This window comes from Psittacula echo, assembly GCF_963264785.1.
Source record: "Psittacula echo genome assembly, chromosome: 2".
Taxonomy (NCBI): domain Eukaryota; kingdom Metazoa; phylum Chordata; class Aves; order Psittaciformes; family Psittacidae; genus Psittacula; species Psittacula echo.
The window spans coordinates 19205456-19224709 of NC_137737.1; the positions used below are offsets into that span (position 1 = coordinate 19205456).

The following is a 19254-nucleotide window of genomic DNA, read 5'->3' on the forward strand; positions in this document are numbered from 1 at the left end:
ATATGCTGTGTCTACCAAGTGTCTTTCAGTCTGTTAATATATACATGAGTGTTTTCATGATGTTATAATTTTGACTTGAACACCAGAACGAACTTGTATTGAACACTCCATAAGGGTCATGTAACAAATAGCTGAATCCATACCAAAAGTTGACTGCATGGTGAACAGCAGTAAAGGTATGAAATTATAATGAACTAATACTATTACTTTATCAATCAAACACAGCTAAAAGGTGACACCTACTCGTGCACACAGCATACTGGTCTGTTATTTCCTGAGTGAAAGGCATAAACAAAATTGGGATGTAGCACAATATTGATTTAATGGTAGTGACAGTCAGCTCAACCAGTTTTGCTTAGTGGTGCTGCTATCTTAAATACAGTTTTGTATGTATTTTAGAGACCAAAGATAAAAAAAGTAATTGTGATTGGCCTTGGTAATATAAAAATTGATGTTAGAATAATTTCTGTCACATGAAATGCATTGACATTTTCCTTTAAAAGTTTCAAAGAGAATGTTGCTTTTGATCTGAGAGTATTTGGGGAAAGCAACTTCCCATACCAAAATGGTGAAACATGAAATCTGCACATTATTTTAGGTTCTTCTTAAGTGTTAGCCTTGCCATGATAAAAGAGCATTAATACAGCAATTAGTTGAATTTCCTTTCATCTGCAGAACTAGTACATCTTTCTTGCTGTGTCAGTACAGAAAACAAAGAAGCCATGATGTAAGCATTTTTACTCATGTTTGAACTCTCTTATTACTAATTATTACTCTTATTACTAAAGTATTAGAAAGGTTTGGGTTTTTTTGCCTTAAAATGGCATGTTCCTGCTCATAGCAGCAACTGTGGTCTCCTAAGGAAAAGAAATTTCCACATGAACACCCCCATAAGTAACATGTTAAACTTCAGTAATTGTTTTAGTGGTGAGAAAACTATCTGCTTGAGTGAATACCAGAGATGTCTGTGGGTAAGGCATGAAGCAAAGTTGTTACTTCTCAATACATACCCTCAGCTGGAAAATCTGCAGAGTTCCATCTTAGTTGGTGTGCTTTCAGCTGAGCTTCCATTAAAGGGTTTTTCTTTAGAAAAACCAGGTAAAGGAATAATTTATTTTCCTTATCCTCCAGTACCAGCCTCTACTGATTTTTTTTTCCTCTATAGAGTGTTGTCTCATTCATATGTACAGGTCAAGCCACAAAAAAGGAAAATGTAGAGGAACAAATCTGGAAAAGCAATGGGATGATCCTTAGGAAAAAGGAAGCAGGGGGTGGTGAGTGATCATCATCCGGTATGTCAGAGTGTGTGAGGAAGAGGAACCCTGCATGCAGGTTATCCCACTCAAGCCACCAAAAGTGCATTACCTGGCAAATGGTTGTATAATTTCTACTTGCTTTGATAGGCAATGAACTGTGGAGTAGACGTTTTACTCCAGTGTTCACAGATCCCAGCCCAAAGCCATCATATTTTTTATGTCTTTATGCTACGTTTAGAGCACTTCTCTGCCTGGTCATAACCAGCAAAATGAATGTATTAGTTATGTTAACAACAAATATAAGATTATTGATTTGAGTTCAGATTTAAGCATCTTCTATGGATTAAAATTTTTCAGTAAAAATTGAATTTTACTGATATTTCTGTATATTTTTTATTTCTTTTCTCCACAGATGATTCAGACCATCAGGACTGTAGTTGAAAATACAGATAGCTTATATGAGAAGATAGTACAGTGTCAGAAATCAGGTAAGTACAAGCTGTTTTTTAAAAATATTATAAAGAACTGACTGCATTTTTATTTCCAAAGCCCTTCATGCAGTTTAATTCAACTGTAGAAAAACAACAAAAAAACCCCACACACCAAAAACTCCCACCAACCAAAAAACCCAAACAAAAAAAGATTATTGTGATTTAGGCACGTAGAATGACAGTGAAAAGGACACTTCAGATCAAAGAGCCATAGAATTACAGCTTGGCTTTGGAAATTGTAGGAATTTTATATATGGACAGCAGCTTGTCAATATAGACATTTCCACAAATGCAGACATAGGATTACAGGAAAGAAGGAGACTGATCTTTTTGCTAGACCACTCTCCATCATCTTTACCAAGTCTTGGGAAACGGGAGAGGTGCCTGAGGACTGGAGGAAAGCAAATGTCACTCCAGTCTTCAAAAAGGGCAAGAAGGAGGACCCGGGTAACTATAGACCGGTCAGCTTCACCTCCATCCCTGGGAAAGTGATGGAACACCTTATCCTTGGTGCCATCTTAAGGCATATCAAGGATAAGAGGGTTATGAGGGGCAGTCAACATGGCTTTACCAAGGGGAAGTCATGCTTAACCAACCTCATAGCCTTTTATGAGGAAATAACATTGTGGATGGATGATGGCAGAGCGGTGGATGTGGTCTACCTTGACTTCAGCAAAGCATTTGACACAGTCTCCCACAGCATCCTCATAGCTAAACTGAGGAAGTGTGGTTTGGATGATCAGGTAGTGAGGTGGACTGTGAACTGGCTGAAGGACAGAAGCCAGAGAGTTGTAGTCTATGGGGTGGAGTCCAGTTGGAGGCCTGTATCTAGTGGAGTGCCTCAAGGGTCAGTACTGGGACCAGTATTATTTAATATATTCATCAATGATTTAGATGAGGGAATTGAGTGTACGATCAGCAAGTTTGCTGATGACACTAAGCTGGGAGGAGTGGCTGACACGCCAGAAGGCTGTGCTGCCATCCAGCAAGACCTGGACTGGCTGGAGAGTTGGGCAGAGAATAACTTGATGAAATATAACAAGGGAAGGTGTAGAGTCCTGCATCTGGGCAGGAACAACCCCAGGTTCCAATATAGGTTGGGGAACGACCTGTTAGAGATCAGTGTAGGGGAGAGGGACCTGGGGGTCCTAGTGGATGGCAGGATGACCATGAGCCAACACTGTGCCCTTGTGGCCAAGAAGGCCAATGGCATCCTGGGGTGTATTAGAAGGGGGGTGGTCAGTAGGTCGAGAGAGGTCCTCCTTCCCCTCTACTCGGCCCTGGTGAGACCGCATCTGGAATATTGTGTCCAGTTCTGGGCCCCTCAGTTCAAGAAGGACAGGGACCTGCTGGAGAGAGTCCAGCGCAGGGCAACTAAGATGATTAAGGGAGTGGAGCATCTCCCTTATGAGGAAAGGCTGAGGGAGCTGGGTCTCTATAGTTTGGAGAAGAGGAGACTGCGGGGTGACCTTATTAGTGTATATAAATATATAAAGGGGGAGTGTCACGAGGATGGAGCCAGGCTCTTCTCAGTGGCAAACAATGATAGGACAAGGGGTAATGGGTACAAACTGGAACACAAGAGGTTCCACTTAAACTTGAGAAGAAACTTCTTCTCAGTGAGGGTGACAGAACACTGGAACAGGCTGCCCAGGGGGGTTGTGGAGTCTCCTTCTCTGGAGACATTCAAAACCCGCCTGGACACATTCCTGTGTAACCTTATCTAGGTATTCCTGCTCCGGCAGGAGGATTGGACTAGATGATCTTTTGAGGTCCTTTCCAATCTCTGGCATACTGTGATACTGTGATCTTCCTTCACAATCACTTTTTTTAACCATTTACTCCTATCTCCTCTTTCACTGTGTGAGAACTTTTCCTCTTTTGACATAGTAGCCTAATGTCTTCAGGAGCCTTGGTGAAGTACCTTGCCTTTGGGTAATTACATGACAGTAGTTCAGGTGTTTTGTCCTTGCATTTCTCTAGATCTGTTTGGTGGATACCTTCTAGTTCTGCTGATTTGTTACTGTTCTATCTGTTCAGAGTAAAACTGGTTTTGTAGACAGTTACGTCTGTCAGGCTTTTCAAACCACATGGATGCAGAAAGTCTTTTTTTAAGCTTCATTATGACCTATTGGTCTCACAGGTTCTCTGCAAGTTTTTCTGGTACATATTTGATAGTTCTGGATTTCTAATCTCCCCATTATTCATAGCACACATTCCTAAGACACAGAACTATCAAAATACTTGAAAATTTTTATTTTTCCTAGTTACTTCAAGCTGCATAACATGAATAATCATAAATACCATGAGTGAGTATTTATGATTATTTTGTTGATAGATTCAGAGATATATCTAAAACTACTCTGCAGATTTTGTTTTCTTAATAGTAGCAAATATGGGGCTGTATTTTGGATCTGTGCTGAAAACAGTGTTGATGACCCAGAGATGTTTTCATTACTGCTGAGCAGTGCTTACACAGAGACAAGGCCTTTTCTGCTTCTCACTTCACCTCTGAGCCGCCTGGGGGTGCACAAGAAGTTGGGAGGGGACACAGTCAGGACAGCTGACCCCAGCTGACCAAAGGGATATCCCAGACTGTATGGTGTCATGCTCAGCGTGTAAAGCTGGGGAAAGAAGAAGGAAGGAGGGGGACATGTTCTGCGTGATGGTGTTTGTCTTCCCAAGTAACCATTATGAATGATGGAGCCCTGCTGTCCTGCAGATGGCTGAACACCCATCTGCCCATGGGAAGTGGTGAATGAATTCCTTGTTTTGCTTTGTTTGCACATGTGGCTTTTGCTTTACCTGTTAAACTGTCCTTATCTCAACCCATGAGTTTTCTCACTTTTACTCCTTCAATACGCTCTGCCATCCTGACACGAGGTGTGAGCAAGTGCTGGTGTGGGGCTTACTGACTGAAGTTAAAGCACAACAACAAAACTCAAAAAATACCATGCTGCCATGAAGTCACTGTCTTGCAGACTTGCACACTTAACTTCTTGAATCATTTCCCATTTTTGTGGTTATAGTGTGCCATATTTTTTTAGCTTTATCAATGTCTGAAACAGTTTAGATCCTTGGTTTAGAAGTAAGGCAAAAGCTAGTTGCCTGTTTTACCTTGTGTTTTAGAATTGTTGCCTTTCAGAGAGGATTGCTTTCTACTAGCTCATATGAATTCCAGTAAACTTCCATATATTTAATTTTTTTGAGTCTTACAACCTTATTTCACATGAATTGAAACTGGGGCCAAGAATCCTTTGTTTTAAGAATGCTAAAGACTTACTGCTAAAGACTTCATGTTAAATAGCAGAGATTTTGATCTCATTTAAATGAGAAACTTCCAGCTTGATAACATAAGCCTAAATGTGGATTATGCAATAGATCCTGCTATTTAGGGCTGGTTTAGCCCTGCAGGGTCAAGGTACATTTTAAGATGAATGAGCTGAATTGAATTGCTTTTTAATATCAATGGTTTTTAAAGATTCCCTTATGACTAATTGATCTCATAATATTACTGTATTTAATTCTGAGTAAAAGATTATATGTTTTCCTATATAGTTTCTTGATAAGGAAAAAGCAAACTTATGCCATTGTCTGGGCTTTTTTGCTCTACTCAAAGAGTGGAAAAGCTGCTAAAATGAGAAGAAATACTGAAGCTGCAAATAAGTAATAAATTTTTGTTGTCACAAGTAGTCTTCTAAGAGAATTCTGTTAAGCAGACAAAGTTGACTTGCTCCATTAAACTGTTTTCTAACTTATGTTGAATAAGACTTTTGGCCTCCATTAAAATTCAGAACTAATTTTAAAATAAATGCACCATTATTTCTTACTTAGTTTGCTCATCTATTGCATAAGCAGAGATACAATTCTTTAGATGGCTGTTTTCAGAATTCAGGTTCTTTGCTGTTAATTTTCCTTAAGAACACTTAACTATAAACTTCTCAGTTTGATTCTTTAGAATTAAACCACATTAAAAAATTCTCTGTTTTCTTCCTATTGGCATATTAACTTCAGCTCAACACATGCTGTTCTAAATGAAATAGTTATCAAAAGTATTTTAGATACATTAACTAATGAAAAGATATGGGAACATAATACTGCTTTGGTTCCCACTGTACTTCTCATTCTTTAACAAAGTTAAGAAAAAAATCTGCTTGACTTCAAAATTACTGCAGTGTCATTAACTTGTTGCTGTTAAGCCAGCTAAAGATCCTGCAAGAAAATAGAATAGGAGATGTAAAGGAACTGAAAGATAATCCAGTCCATCCCCTTAATTGTAAAAAGACCTGAAATTCTCCTTTGTCTTCTCTAGAGTAAAGCATTTGAATGTCCAGGTCACCTTACCCCATTCCTAACCTCTTTACCCATCTTGCATCATTCTTGTATTTCTCTTTTGAATCTTCCTTATTTTCCTTTTGTTTTATATTTAAATACTGCCTGAGCTCATCACTGGTTGAAAGAGAGAGCTATAGCTTAGGAATTTGTTTCAGTGTTCAGCAGTGGGAGCTCAAAAGGACATGCAATATGCCAAGTATTCATTAAATGATCAGGGGGCAAATAATGAGCAAACACGGTTTGCTGGTGACAAGGAATTACTGAACATAATCAAAGGTAGATATGGCTGTGAAACAGTACAGGAGGATCTCGTGACACTGAGAATTACAGTGTGTGAAATGTAACATCAGTAAGAGTAAGTTAATGTGTGTATGGGAAAAAGTAGCCTTGGCAATACCTACGAAAAATGGTGTTTAAGGTTCCTGATTTTATTCAGGAAATAAAGGTACTGTATACAGCTCTAACAGTGTCGGTTTACTGCTAATATCATGCAGAAATACACATTCCAGCACTGTGTGCTAATAATTCAGGTCATTTTTTTCTGTGTTGTTTAAGACGTATAACTTTCTGTAGTCATCTGTGCAGCCAGATCTCTTGTTCAGGTTCTTATCTTCCGGTATCTCAGCTACACTGTCCTTTGTCTCTGAGATCAACCCTTACAGTTTTGCTTTATGTATGCCATTTTCCTGGCTGTCATTTTGATGATGTCTGTCCTTGTATTCCTTTCTGTACTTCTTCCTCATTGTATATCCAGACTGAGCTGCTTTCACTTTTCTTCTGTTTGCTCATTTGGTAGCAAGTTTCTACTGCCTATATACATTGTCAGCCATCATCATGCTTTCTGTCGTGTTGTCCCACATGCTCACTGTAAACATCCACCAGGCTGCTTCCTTTGAATTGTTTTTTAAAAGGCATCCCACAAATGTAGCTAGATTGACACATGTCCTCCTACCACCTTAACCAAAATAGTTTTTGCTGCTTCCTTGTCCTCCCCACTCTTTCTTTACCCATCTGTTCTCTTTTTTTCTCATACTTTGATTCTAACTTGTTGGAGCAGGGACTGTCTTATTTATTCCATCTGTGCAGTGACTAAAATAGCAGGGACTTAGTTTATTAAATAATGCAAGTAGTAAAAGATGTAAAATTAGTACATTTTCTAACATGTACTCCAAAGCAGTCCTTCAGGAGTGTCAGGATACAGTTTCAAGAAAGGGAATATCAAGCCATTCTGGATGCTGTCAAAGATAAGCACAGTACACAATATCCATTGGGAAAAAGTTATGTCTTAGCTGCATGTAGAAAAAGATGAGGATGATAGCTATACAAGCACTGCAAATAGTTCTTGTTTTTTAAAATTAAAGTAAGAAAGTCAATTTTGTTCTAATAGCTGTAACTCTCAGTTCCCCACTGCTTAAGCTTTTCAGCAAAACAGTATGTTTACTGAGCTGTTTCTTTTACTATTTGTTCCTGTTATTTGCATTCTGAATTGGTTTTTGACTTAGGATCCACCAAAACAAAGCATGTAAGATGCAAAAAAGGTAGTATTCTATGTTATGTACAGATTAGATAATCCCTTAATAGAGGCAAAGAAATTTATACAATTAAATCTTGATGAGCGCTTTTGACTGGGTATGCAATTGAGGTTTTTTTAAGCAGTGAAAAGGAGTGACTACATCAGTTGTTCCCAAAATTTTTGTAGTTATCACTGACTTGAAAGAGAATTTGCAATATTCATGTCCTAGGTACTGTGGAGTTTACACAAGTTCATCAGAATTATCCGTGTCTTCTGAAATAATGCCCCTTATCAGCCAGTCTTTGGATGAGGAGGCACTGCCTTGAAACTATGACTTCATATGTAGGGAGTGAAGAAATGCTGCTTTATCTGTTAGTGCTGGACTTCATAACTGACCAGTGTTTAATGTGTTTACATCAGTGGGACATGCTGATCTTAGAATTGAATCCTTTACTATATTTTTCGTGAAGTTCACTGTTGAAAGTAAACAATCTACAATATTTACCACCATCAAATAAACTCCAACATCACCTGCTATGACTAAAACAGCACTTTGAGGCCCCTCTCAGTCAGTAATCCGTTTTTCTGGAATACCTGATCTTCTCTGTTTTCTCGTTGTTCCCATTTTTTCTAAGCCAGCTATCAAATTATTGTAAGTCCTTTCTCCACAGTTGTCACAACATCATTTTAAAGGTTTGTTAGCACAGTAGGCTGTCTCTGAGAGTTAAGGAAAGGTGTTAATAAAGGACATACTCAGTACAATCCTTTATATGTCTCAACTTACTTTATGTATTCAGTCCATCATTTTTACCTGGTTTTATTTTTCTTTCCTCTTTACTCTGTCTGCTTCATTTTTATTACGTTTTTTTCTTCCTATTTGTCCTTCTTCCTCAGGCTACTCCATTAAGCATCTCCAGGTACAGCTCCACAGCAGCTCAGGTTTTACTGTCGTATATATTCCGTAGCTCTGTAATGCTGGTCCTCTCCTATGCTTTGAATATTCTTGAAGCCACGTTCTGCTGGGGGGGTTGGGGTGGGGGGAAGTGCTTAGATCAACTTTGGTAGTGTTCATCAGTCTTTTTTTCTTTGCGCTTAAATCTCTCTACTGTTATTCACACCAGTCATACACCATATTTTTCATATATTGCTCCTCATATTTAACTCACTGTAATGCACAGAATCATAGAATGGTTTGGGTTGGAAAGGACCTTGAGATCATCTGGTTCCAACCTCCCTGCCATGGGCAGGGACACCTCACACTAGACCATGTCGCCCAAGGCTCTGTCCAACCTGGCCTTGAACACTCCCAGGGATGAAGCATTTACCACTTCCTTGGGCATCCTCTTCCAGTTACTCACCACCCTTACAGTAAAGAACTTCTTCCTTACATCTAACTTGAGCTTCCCCTAAGTTTAAGCCGATTACCCCTTGCCCTATCACTACAATCCATGACGAAGAGTCCCTCTCCAGCATCCTTGTAGGCCCTTTTCAGATACTGGAAGGCTGCTACGAGGTCTCCACGCAGCCTTCTCTTCTCCAGGCTGAGCAGCCCCAACTTTCTCAGCCTATCTTCATATGGGAGGGCCTCTGATCATCCTCGTGGCCCTCCTCTGGACTTGTTCCAACAGCTCCATGTCCTTCTTACGTTGAGGACACCAGAACTGCACACAGTGCTCCAAGTGAGGTCTCATGAGAGCAGAGTAGAGGGGCAGGATCACCTCCTTCGACCTGCTGGTCACGCTGCTTTTGATGCAGCCCAGGATACGGTTGGCTTTCTGGGCTGCGAGCACACGCTGAAGCCAGCTCATATTCAGTTTCTCATGGACCAACACCCCTAAGTCCTTCTCCTCAGGCTGCTCTGAATCTCTTCTCTGCCCAACCTGTAGCTGTGTCTTGGATTGCCTTAGATGGTGGTGGTTTTTGGGGATTCTGATATATTTTGCAGAAGGGTGGATGATCTTCCAGACTTCTAGATGTTCTCAGCATTCTTGCTCACTCCTCCCAGGGCAAATGCATAAACTAACACAGACTTTTGTATTGTCTCCTGAGGTTGCCCCTTCATATGAAGCCTTTTTTTCCCCTACTGTTCATGTAATCCTAGCCAAGTAAAAGATCAGATCTTATTAATAATGACCATCTAGAGCTCCATGCTCAACTTTCAGCAACCTCTGTGAGAAAAAATGATTGGAAAACTTGGTTATATACTGGAAATCAGGATAACATTGTAAGAGGCTAAAACAGAACTGTTGATTTTAAATAGCCTTTCCCAGTACAGGAATATTTACAAAATTAACCTATTATATTGGCTTGTAGTTTGTACTTTTAGCAGTTGCTTATACCTGCAAAAATGATTAAAGAGTTAAGATGAATTATATTTCTTAAGATATAGAGAAGTATTCTAGAGTGCACAAATACAGCAGACATTTTATGTACCAAGATCTGCTCAAAGGCTACGCTGCTGTGCTAACTAGAATCCAAAATGGTAAGAAAGGATGAGAAATCTGTTTACTCCCCTGTGGATTTTCTGTATCTACATGTGACAGTTTAACTAGTGCACCACCTGCTGACAGAGACCAACCAACAGTTCCAAACTATCTGTAGATGAGGGTTAAAAAAAAGGCAAAGGTAGTGAAGTGTTATAATCAGTATGTTTGAAAGACAGATTTCATAACATGCTTTATTGGATGAAGTGCTGGAAAGTCGAACAGGATTTCAGAGGTACTTTCCTCCTCTTTATATTTTGAACAACAACAACAAATCCCAAGTTAAATTTATCTTGGTAAGATGGCTCTGGGTTTAAATTGAATATGTTAATCAGGCAATTTGAAAGAAAAAGGTACCAAATTTCTCTGGTGCATTGGGTGATAGTAAAGAAAAGAGAAGTTACATTACTGTGGAAGCAAAAGAGGTAGTAATTACTATTGCCAGTGAAACAACATGGGCTCAGGGGGATCTGAAGACAGGGAGAAATTACAGTCTACCATAAAGCAATGTCTATATTAAGTCTGCTTTCTAGCATTAGATAAAATCAAGGTTTTTTTTCCTTAGACTTTTGTTGGCCTCTCTTGAGGATCAAGGCTGATAAATAAAAGATGGAAACAGCAGCCTGTGGAAAGAATCTTCTCCTTTGTAGTTCTGTTTTTGCCTTTTAATGTCAGTGTTAGTTCATTCTCCTATGTGGTAAGTGGCTTAACTTCACCCACATTGGGAAATGCAGTCTGTCTTTTCAAAGGACTGTCCTTGTGGAATTAATTTTTCTGTACATTGGAGGTGGAACACTGCACATTGCCGTAAAGGTTGAAATAATTGAAAAATACTGAACAACTAATTTTGTTGAATGTATAGTTTTGTCAAATATTAGTCTAAACCTACTGAATGCACATAATTCAGACCTGGAGCTTCTTGAAGCTGAAGCACACTTAGGATATGCAAAGAAATTCTGATTCTCTAGTTATGACATAAAATATTTTGAGTGACTTCAGTGGGAAGCAGGTGCTTGGGAGTACTTGAGGATTTAATACTCATTCCTGTTAAGACTCAGGTTTTGCAGTTAGCAGTGATACTTAGATAATACAGAGGTGTTCTGACTATTAATTTATTAAGGTTCATCTTAAGCTTTTGTACAGAAAGTGTTCTGTAAGCAAAATATGTGAGAATTTGCAAGTATAGTGACTTCTGTTTCTTCTCTAACATGATTTATTTGATTTATTGTTGATGTGATCTAGTAGCCAGACTCCTTTCCCAATCACTTTTCTGATAAACTTCATTTTAGGAGGAAATTGTTTGTGAGATTGAAATACGTGACTGTTAAAGGAATATAATCTAGAGTAAAAAAACTCAAAAACATATTTAATACTGTAAGAAAAGTAAAACCCTGGCTTTCAAAGATGTGGCCAAGTATAGCAGTTGAATGTGCAGATTAAATATTTATATGTGGAAATGAGTACTTGCAGCTTAATTTCCTAGAATTCTTTCCTATGTCACCATTTAACCTACGCAGTGTGGGAAGAAATATTGTAATGTATAAGTTGCTTTCTTGGATTTTTTTCTTGGAAAGAACTAATCTGTCTGTGCAAATTATTCACGCAAACTTAGTAAGTGTTCAAGATGAGTGTACATCGTACTTTAGCTGCAGTATGTGGTAACTTAATTGAAGCTGTATGGTATTTGCCTTCCATTTAAAAAAATATTTAATGTTTATTTTTATTACTTATTACTCTTTTAAAAAATAATTTATTTGCTTCTAAATCAAAGTGCTCTACCAAGAATGAAATAAAATGTATTTGGCTTGACTGAAGTTAAGCGCTTACTTGCAGTATTATCAGCATGTCTTTTATAGACAAACAGTTTGCTACCAATTTCATATTAGGTCTACTTGGTAAACACATTTATTGCCAAAGTTTTACCGTTGTGCTATTTGATTAAGGTATTTGTTAAGAGAAAAAAACCCTGCATCAGGACGAGCCTACCTGCTGTGTAGTCGTGTCTCAGCTAGTTGAAATCATGCTCTTGGCAAGAAAGCCTTCATCAAAGAAAACAAAGGAGTGTGTTAAGTTGAGATTTGGCTAGAAATACAGTATAACAAGTGTTGTGCTCACTGTTTTGCTAAAGATTCCTTAAAAAATTAGTAACTCAGCTTTCAGTTGGTTGTATGCCAGGGCTTTGTGATAGTAACTCTTACAAAAGTAAACAAATTGCAGACTTCCAAACAGTCTGAACTCCTTCTTACCTTACACACACGCACTCCAACTCTCTGTGTTTCGGTCTCTTTTCACATCTTGATTTTAATAAGCATGTAGTTATCATCAGAATTTTCCAAAGAGAAAATACATATTTTACAGTTTAAAAAACCCAAAATATAAATACATCCAGCTCAGTGACTTAAGGAGGCTTACCTTTTTAGTATATGCTTCTTAATTAGTTTTAAAATAGCAGAATCACTTCATCTGCTTTATATGTCACTTTTTAATCAGTATCTTACTTATACTACTTTGGAACTGTAGTGAAAGCTCAGTAGTGGGAGGAATTGCTAACCAATTTTAAATAGGTGTTATTTCTAGTTTGTCATTAAGGATAGTGAATTTCATATGGCGTTATTTCATTTTGAAGAACTAAAAATAACCTATTTTTTTCTAAGCTAAATACATTTGGAGACGAGTAACTTTCAATAGTGTGTATATATATATATACACACAATGTTGGTTTTCACATAAATCTCCAAATTATTTTCTCATCTCAAGATACAGTGTTGGCTCTCCAACAGCATGCAAGGCAGCAATAGAAATGCATCTTTCTTGTTCCAGCATTTCAGGTGTCAGCAAAACAATACCATGCCTTTTGTAAATTATGAAAGGTTTTGTATCTGCTGAATATATTTGTGATAATTAAAATATTGAGAATCCAGGACCATAAAATACAGCTAAGATTGCAATCTGGAAATTATTCTGAGAAGTGATGGCTCAGAATTCTTATCAGCCTGTCAAGACTGTTATATTGCCTTGTATGTTTTATTTGGGAAGAAAAAGTTTGTTATTAAAGTATGTCATAGCAATAAGACACCCCACTTTCTATACTGTCATCAGCCCTTGTTTAGTTCAGAAACAGAAATATCCTTCAGAATATGCTAAGCATAAGTTAGTGCAGGTTTGAGGTCTGCAATGTAATACTATTTAGAGAGATCATCATGCAGTTGGTTGAGGAAACACAGGGCTAGGAGGTCCTGAATTCTACTTCCAGGCACAGTTTTTGTAAATTGATCATGTCAGCTCTATTTTAAAACGAATATGAGTTTTTTATTTGAGTAATTTTCTGCTTTTCAAGGCTGCTTACAGAACCACATCTACAATGGTTATAAATTTTACATAAATTCCTGTTTTACAGACAGATACTCATCCTAATATTGTCCTTTGGCTGAAATGATTCTTTGATGTCCAAGGTCTTACCTGACTGATCTGTGTCTAGGGAGCAATTACTCCTCTTCTGGTTTTCTTTTTGCTAGACTAACCTAGCAAGTTTTTATTAGACTTCTCACATGATGCAGGGTTCTTACTTCATTGATCAGCTTTATAGCACTTCTCTTTTCCTCATGCTCTTTGAAGTTATTGAAAATGGGAGAAAAGAATTGTACATTAAATTTCAAAAGAACATCTTGAATGGCAAAGTATTCCCAGAAAGGATGAAGGAGTTTTAAAGCTATCTATCTAGTGCATTCCAGGGTTAGGGGAGAGGATCTGAGCGAGAGGGAAAAGCTGAGATAATCGTGAAATTCAAACTAATCAGCATTCACTGGGGAACCAGAATGTGATTCAGCACTGAAGGGGAAAAAACAGTGATTTGGAAATACTGAAAGACTTCTTATCAGGATGCTTTAAAGAAAAAAGTGTACTGCAGAGGAGAAAGATATGCTGTGAAATCTTTGGTTGCAATTGGGAAAATTTGTTAGCAGCATTGTATTCAGTTTAAAAACCTGCTGTTAAATCACGCTATTCCTATTTTGTAATATATATTGTAGCGTATTTACATGAGTTACAATAGTTGGGATGAATGAACTCCCAAAGTTTAGCAATATAATCTCAGCATTTATGGTTCTGTATTTTCATGGTGCTCTAGAAATGTAATGTTGTAAGTATGGATCTGTGCCTAATCTTTCCATGATCATATTGGAAGTTTATTTTTTGGATGATGTGAACAGGAAATGGATACTTGGAAATAGTGATGAATAAATGAACTTCAATTTCTCACCTGGTTAGAAATCTGTTTGGGGGGAATAAAAGATGAATGGTTTACTTGAGGCTGCACTCCAGAGGCAGAGTTAGAGCTATGGAGAAGTATTTGAAATAAAAATGATAGAGTAGTTTAATGCAGGAAAAATATTTGGCATGTATTTTCCTTGTAGTAAAACTTAAAATACTAAGAAAAGCTAAAAAGAACAATCTTTTCTTCTAAATGAACTTATGAATAATTTTTTAATGTGTGTGTAGAGATGTGTGTGTGTGTATATGTATACACACACACATATATATATGTATACACTGGCCTGAGGTAAGGGAATGTACAAAAAACCCATTCATTTGTATTTCATAACAAGACATGAGTGTCAGGTAGAAAGATTACAAAGAATAGGTACCTAAAAATGTCCTTAGAAGTCAGTTCACTGTAGGATTGACAGCCACTGCAAGTTTGTATGCATTTTCTATGATAGTAAATTACATATAAATTTTGAAGCACATACATTCACTGGGCGAATAGAAGACCTCAGTCAACTTAGTTATAGTTTTTACTTAAGCTTATAACTTGATTTTACATTCGTAGGTGTAAGTCACAACCATTTGCCAGCCTTGGCCTTCAGAAATACCTTTTATGTTTTTCCTGATGGAGATTCTGAGAGCTCAGTTTAACATACGACTTCTATAGGAGAGCTGCTGTAATCCATGTCGGGCTGATGTGTGTACCCTTGGAAGGACATTTTACTTCCCCTGCATGAGGGAGGCCATTTAAATTTTATTTTTATATGACTTGTAACAGCAGCATGGAAAGCAAGTTATTTTTCTTACATCTGTGCAGTGCGATGAGTTAAAATTAAAGCTTTGGTCACTCTACTCAATGTTTAGGTCAAGCTAGTATGAATTTTGCCAGAAATTTTTGGTTTTAAGTGTGTCAGATACGGGTTTTGTGGACACAGCAGTTTGCGTGGGTGTGGTAAAATGTCCTTAGCTGTTCACTTGGTACTCCTCCTTCACAGTTACTCCTTGTCTCCTCAGGGGTAAGGTGAGAAGGCTACTTTCTGGGCTGGCCGCAGCATGTAAGCTGTTAGCTAGACAACTATGATGTAATTCAGTGCATAAAAGAGCAAGGCACAAAATAAAGCTGTTAGGATAAAGTATTTCATGAAATTACTGTTTCCATCCTATAGCAACTCACAAAAAGGATTTTACATATGGTGCAACAAGTTCAGTTGTGCTTAAAGAGTATTTTCGTATAGCAAACATTTGCTTGGCTCCATCTTTGTATGGCAGGGACCCAACAGGTACTTCAGTGTGGATTTTGGCTTAGGGAGATTTGTGTATGTTGGCATATTTATAATGTTGCACATACTAGATCAGATACATTTGTGCTTGAAGAATAAAATTTCTGAGGGTGTTTCACTGTCCTTTTTGCCTTACTAGTTTCGAATCACTATCTCTGTGATTACAAAAAATGTGTTAAAATAGCTACTGTATTCCTCTTTTATTCTCTACAGCAATGGAGTTTCATGAAAATCTGCACAATATAGGAGCAAGAGAAGGCTTAAAAGAAAGAAAACTGCAAAAATCAGTAGAAAGTTTTACGTGGAACATTACAATTTTAAAGGTAATGTATCTTCCTTTGGTTAGTTACTGTGTTTTTCCATTCACAACTGACATTCTAATATTTTTACTGGTCATTATTCTGTGTCACAGTTTAAATGGATTTATTCACTTCTTTAACCATGTTCAGTTTAATTTATATAACTTGAAAACACAGCAGGCTGTCAATGTGGATTTTTCTTCTTTTTTATTGTTGTGGGGGTTGTTTCATTTAGTTTGTGTGACATTTTCTTCTTACAACCTTTTCATGTTAACGCGATCTGCTGTAATCTGAAATACATGGGTGAAACAATTAAGTGTTGATTTGTGCTGGGAAGAAGCTATGCTGCTGTTTAAACCCTGCTTTGTGATTTGGAAGGGAGTAAGAGTGTTGAGGTTAATGCTGTTACTGAAAAACAAAAGGGAAGGTGTTGCTGCTGCAGTCAGTGATGAATGATGATTAACGATACATACAAATTATATTATTAATTCAGACTGGAGTAAGCTGAGCGTATATGAGCTAGAGATTCTCTTTGCATTTTATTGAGTGCATTTGCTTACATTTTGATGCCATAATAAATGATGAAGTATAAAAATACCTTTAGCCAGAGACCCTCAGAAAACTAGAATGTTGAACAGTTCAGGTTTCTTATTGCTGGTCTTTCATCTCAACAGAGTATAGAAAAATTTATAGAGATAGCAAAACTGCCTCCATTAATTTATTCCCTTGACACTATCCTTCTAGCCCAAATTATTCAAGTTTTGTGTTTAGATGCACTAATGAGTTCTTCTGTCCCATTCAATCAAATGTTTCATCACTACATTAAACTATAAAGCCTGTTTTAATTATAAAGTTATTTTCTCCCACATATTTTTTTATTGTTAGTCCTTAGTTAAAATAGAATTCCCTATCACCTCTTCTTACAGTGAACTACTACAGAAAAGCAGTAATGTATATGTCTTTCTCCAGCTTTCCATGCTGGTTTCAACTGTTAAGCTTTTCACAGTGTTGCTTGGTGCTCTGTACTGCTGTTTGTGCTGTACTGCACAGATCTAATGCAGAGGAGAATCAACATGAGACAAAATTTGCTACAGCTTATACTGTTAATACATTCTGAAAGTATGCATACAGGTTTTACTTACAGGTAAAAGGAGCAGACTGTCACTTTATTAGAGTGGAGTTTCCTGAACACATACCTGCATGGGATGTGTCAAGTACCACTCCTGTGCTACTTAGGGAATAGAGAGGAGGGGAGTCAGTTCATTGGATTTGAGAAGATGTCAGAGAACTAAGTTACCCCTTTACTTTTCTGTCAAAGGCATCAGATACCAGGTTGGATAGGCAGATCTCTTTAATATTGCCTGAAACAGCAGTACCTTTACTTCATCTCTACTTTCCATTCAGAAGATAAGGGTTGGTGGGGAGGAGGTTTGAGGTTGATAAGTGACTGAAATGTGAAGTCGTGATTTCTGTGTGAGCCAGAAATTGGAGAACCCATGTGGCAGATCTGGCTCTTCAGAGCACAGAAGGGCTTTTGTGCGTATCCTTAGGATTAATGTAATTACAGAGTTAGAAGGCCTTGCTTTTGGAGAGATTATTGAGAAAACTTCTTCATCATTGACTTAGGTTTTTTTCTACTTGCAGAATAAGGTCCCTTCTGTAGGAAGGTACAATTTGTCCCATAATTAATACTTTATAAAAAAAAAAATAAATCTGTTTTTAATCAGTCTGTTGTCAAAACTTTAACAGGAGTGTTCCAGAAAGTTCTGACACATTGTTACATCTTAAAAGGTATTTACAGATCATACATAGTCATCTATTAAGTGCTGTTATTCACATTTAGATGTACAGAAAGTTACAGGTTGTGATTTGTTTGAAGTAACACATCAAGGTTTTTTACTCCTAACTCTTACCTGTAGGCTGTAACCATAACTTCTCTTGTGTTACATAATTAAATAGAAAAAGTTTATCAGTTTCTAAGCTGCTACTCTTCCTGTCCAGAGAAAAAGACATTATGCAATCATAATTTTGATCTAATGACGATGTTTTTCCATTCCCATTTTCCCAGTTCTCTAAAAACTATGTGAGGACAGGGATGGAAAGTGAATGCCCACATTTTTTAGAGCGAAAATTGATCAGGAGAGTGACAGTCTGAGAAGAAGAAACTTCTTTTTTCTGTTGAAACTTCTTTTTTCTGTTGAATTCCATGCCTGTGTCAAATTAACTTCCCTCTTGAACAGCACAGAAATAACACCCTGTCTATTTAATGGTCCCAAATTTTGCTGTTCCACAAGCAAGACAGTTAAGCAGCCAACACGTCGAAGGCAGTGCCGTGCTTAGATGGATTTAACTTTTTATTCTTCTTGTAATTAGGAACAGTATTTTACATGGTCTCTTGGCTATGATTTAGGAATTGCTGTGTGGCTCTGAACAGCCGTATTAAGCAACTCTGCTTGAGTGCCACCCTCAGCTCCCTCACAGAGGAGTCATAGAATGCTCATGTGGTGTAGCTGATGGATTTTCCAAACCAATTAAGCTGCATTTTACCCTCCAGGTACATATTGATTTTTAATTTTTTTTTTCCAATTGGGACATTTTGACTACAGTTGATGCAATGGAAAGATTGATAAAATAACAAAACAGCTTAATTCTAGGGGAACTCTTTGTTTAGGACATCTGTTGTAGTTGTTAAATATCTATGTGTGTGTGTAGTGTATGCGCACACATAACAATTGCTACTTTAAAGGATTTTATTTTTCCTAATTTGAAGCCGTGTGGACAAATAAATTATTGGTATAGTGTGTTTGAGTTCAGCTGAAACATCCCTATCCAATTCGTGTATGTGCACACATTCCAATTCTAATGCACTCCATATATGCACATAGAGGTATTTGTTTAACTTCAGAACATGACTTACAGTAAATTTAGTCTGCTTTAGTGAACTTTGTTGCCCATCTGAGAAATATAGAGATTGTACAGTGTTAGAATATGCCTCTCTTCCAAATAGTTTGAAAGATCATTTGCTAGTAATTTATTTATTGTTATTACTCAGACTGATGGCTCTCATCGTTTCTAAACATAGATAATCACATTTCCTGCCAGAAAGAGTATACAGTTGACGGAAGAAAATGACTCGCTAAGTGCTGTTGCAGCAGACTCCTACAAACAGCCTAATGTAACAATTTGCAGACTTTTGTGGCATAGCAAAACTTTGGGGAAAAAGAACCTCTAGAGTCTCAGAATATGAGATGCCTATAGGAAGAGCATAACAGCATCTTCAAATTAGTCTTTGCAACAAAGAGCTGTTCTAAAACGTAGGGGGAATTCAATGGAA

At 37.5% G+C, this 19254-nt stretch overlaps 1 protein-coding gene across 1 annotated transcript in view; it reads left to right on the plus strand.

The window, feature by feature from the left end:
- The window catches only part of PLCL2 (phospholipase C like 2), a gene marked incomplete at its 3' end in the record, with an annotated part of 100699 nt that overhangs the window by 76048 nt on the left and 5397 nt on the right, over window positions 1–19254 (plus strand). Inside the window, exons 4-5 of the mRNA XM_080609827.1 lie at window positions 1669–1744; window positions 15835–15944. Coding sequence (XP_080465953.1) covers window positions 1669–1744; window positions 15835–15944 — 186 coding nt within the window. The remainder of the gene's footprint in view (window positions 1–1668; window positions 1745–15834; window positions 15945–19254) is intronic.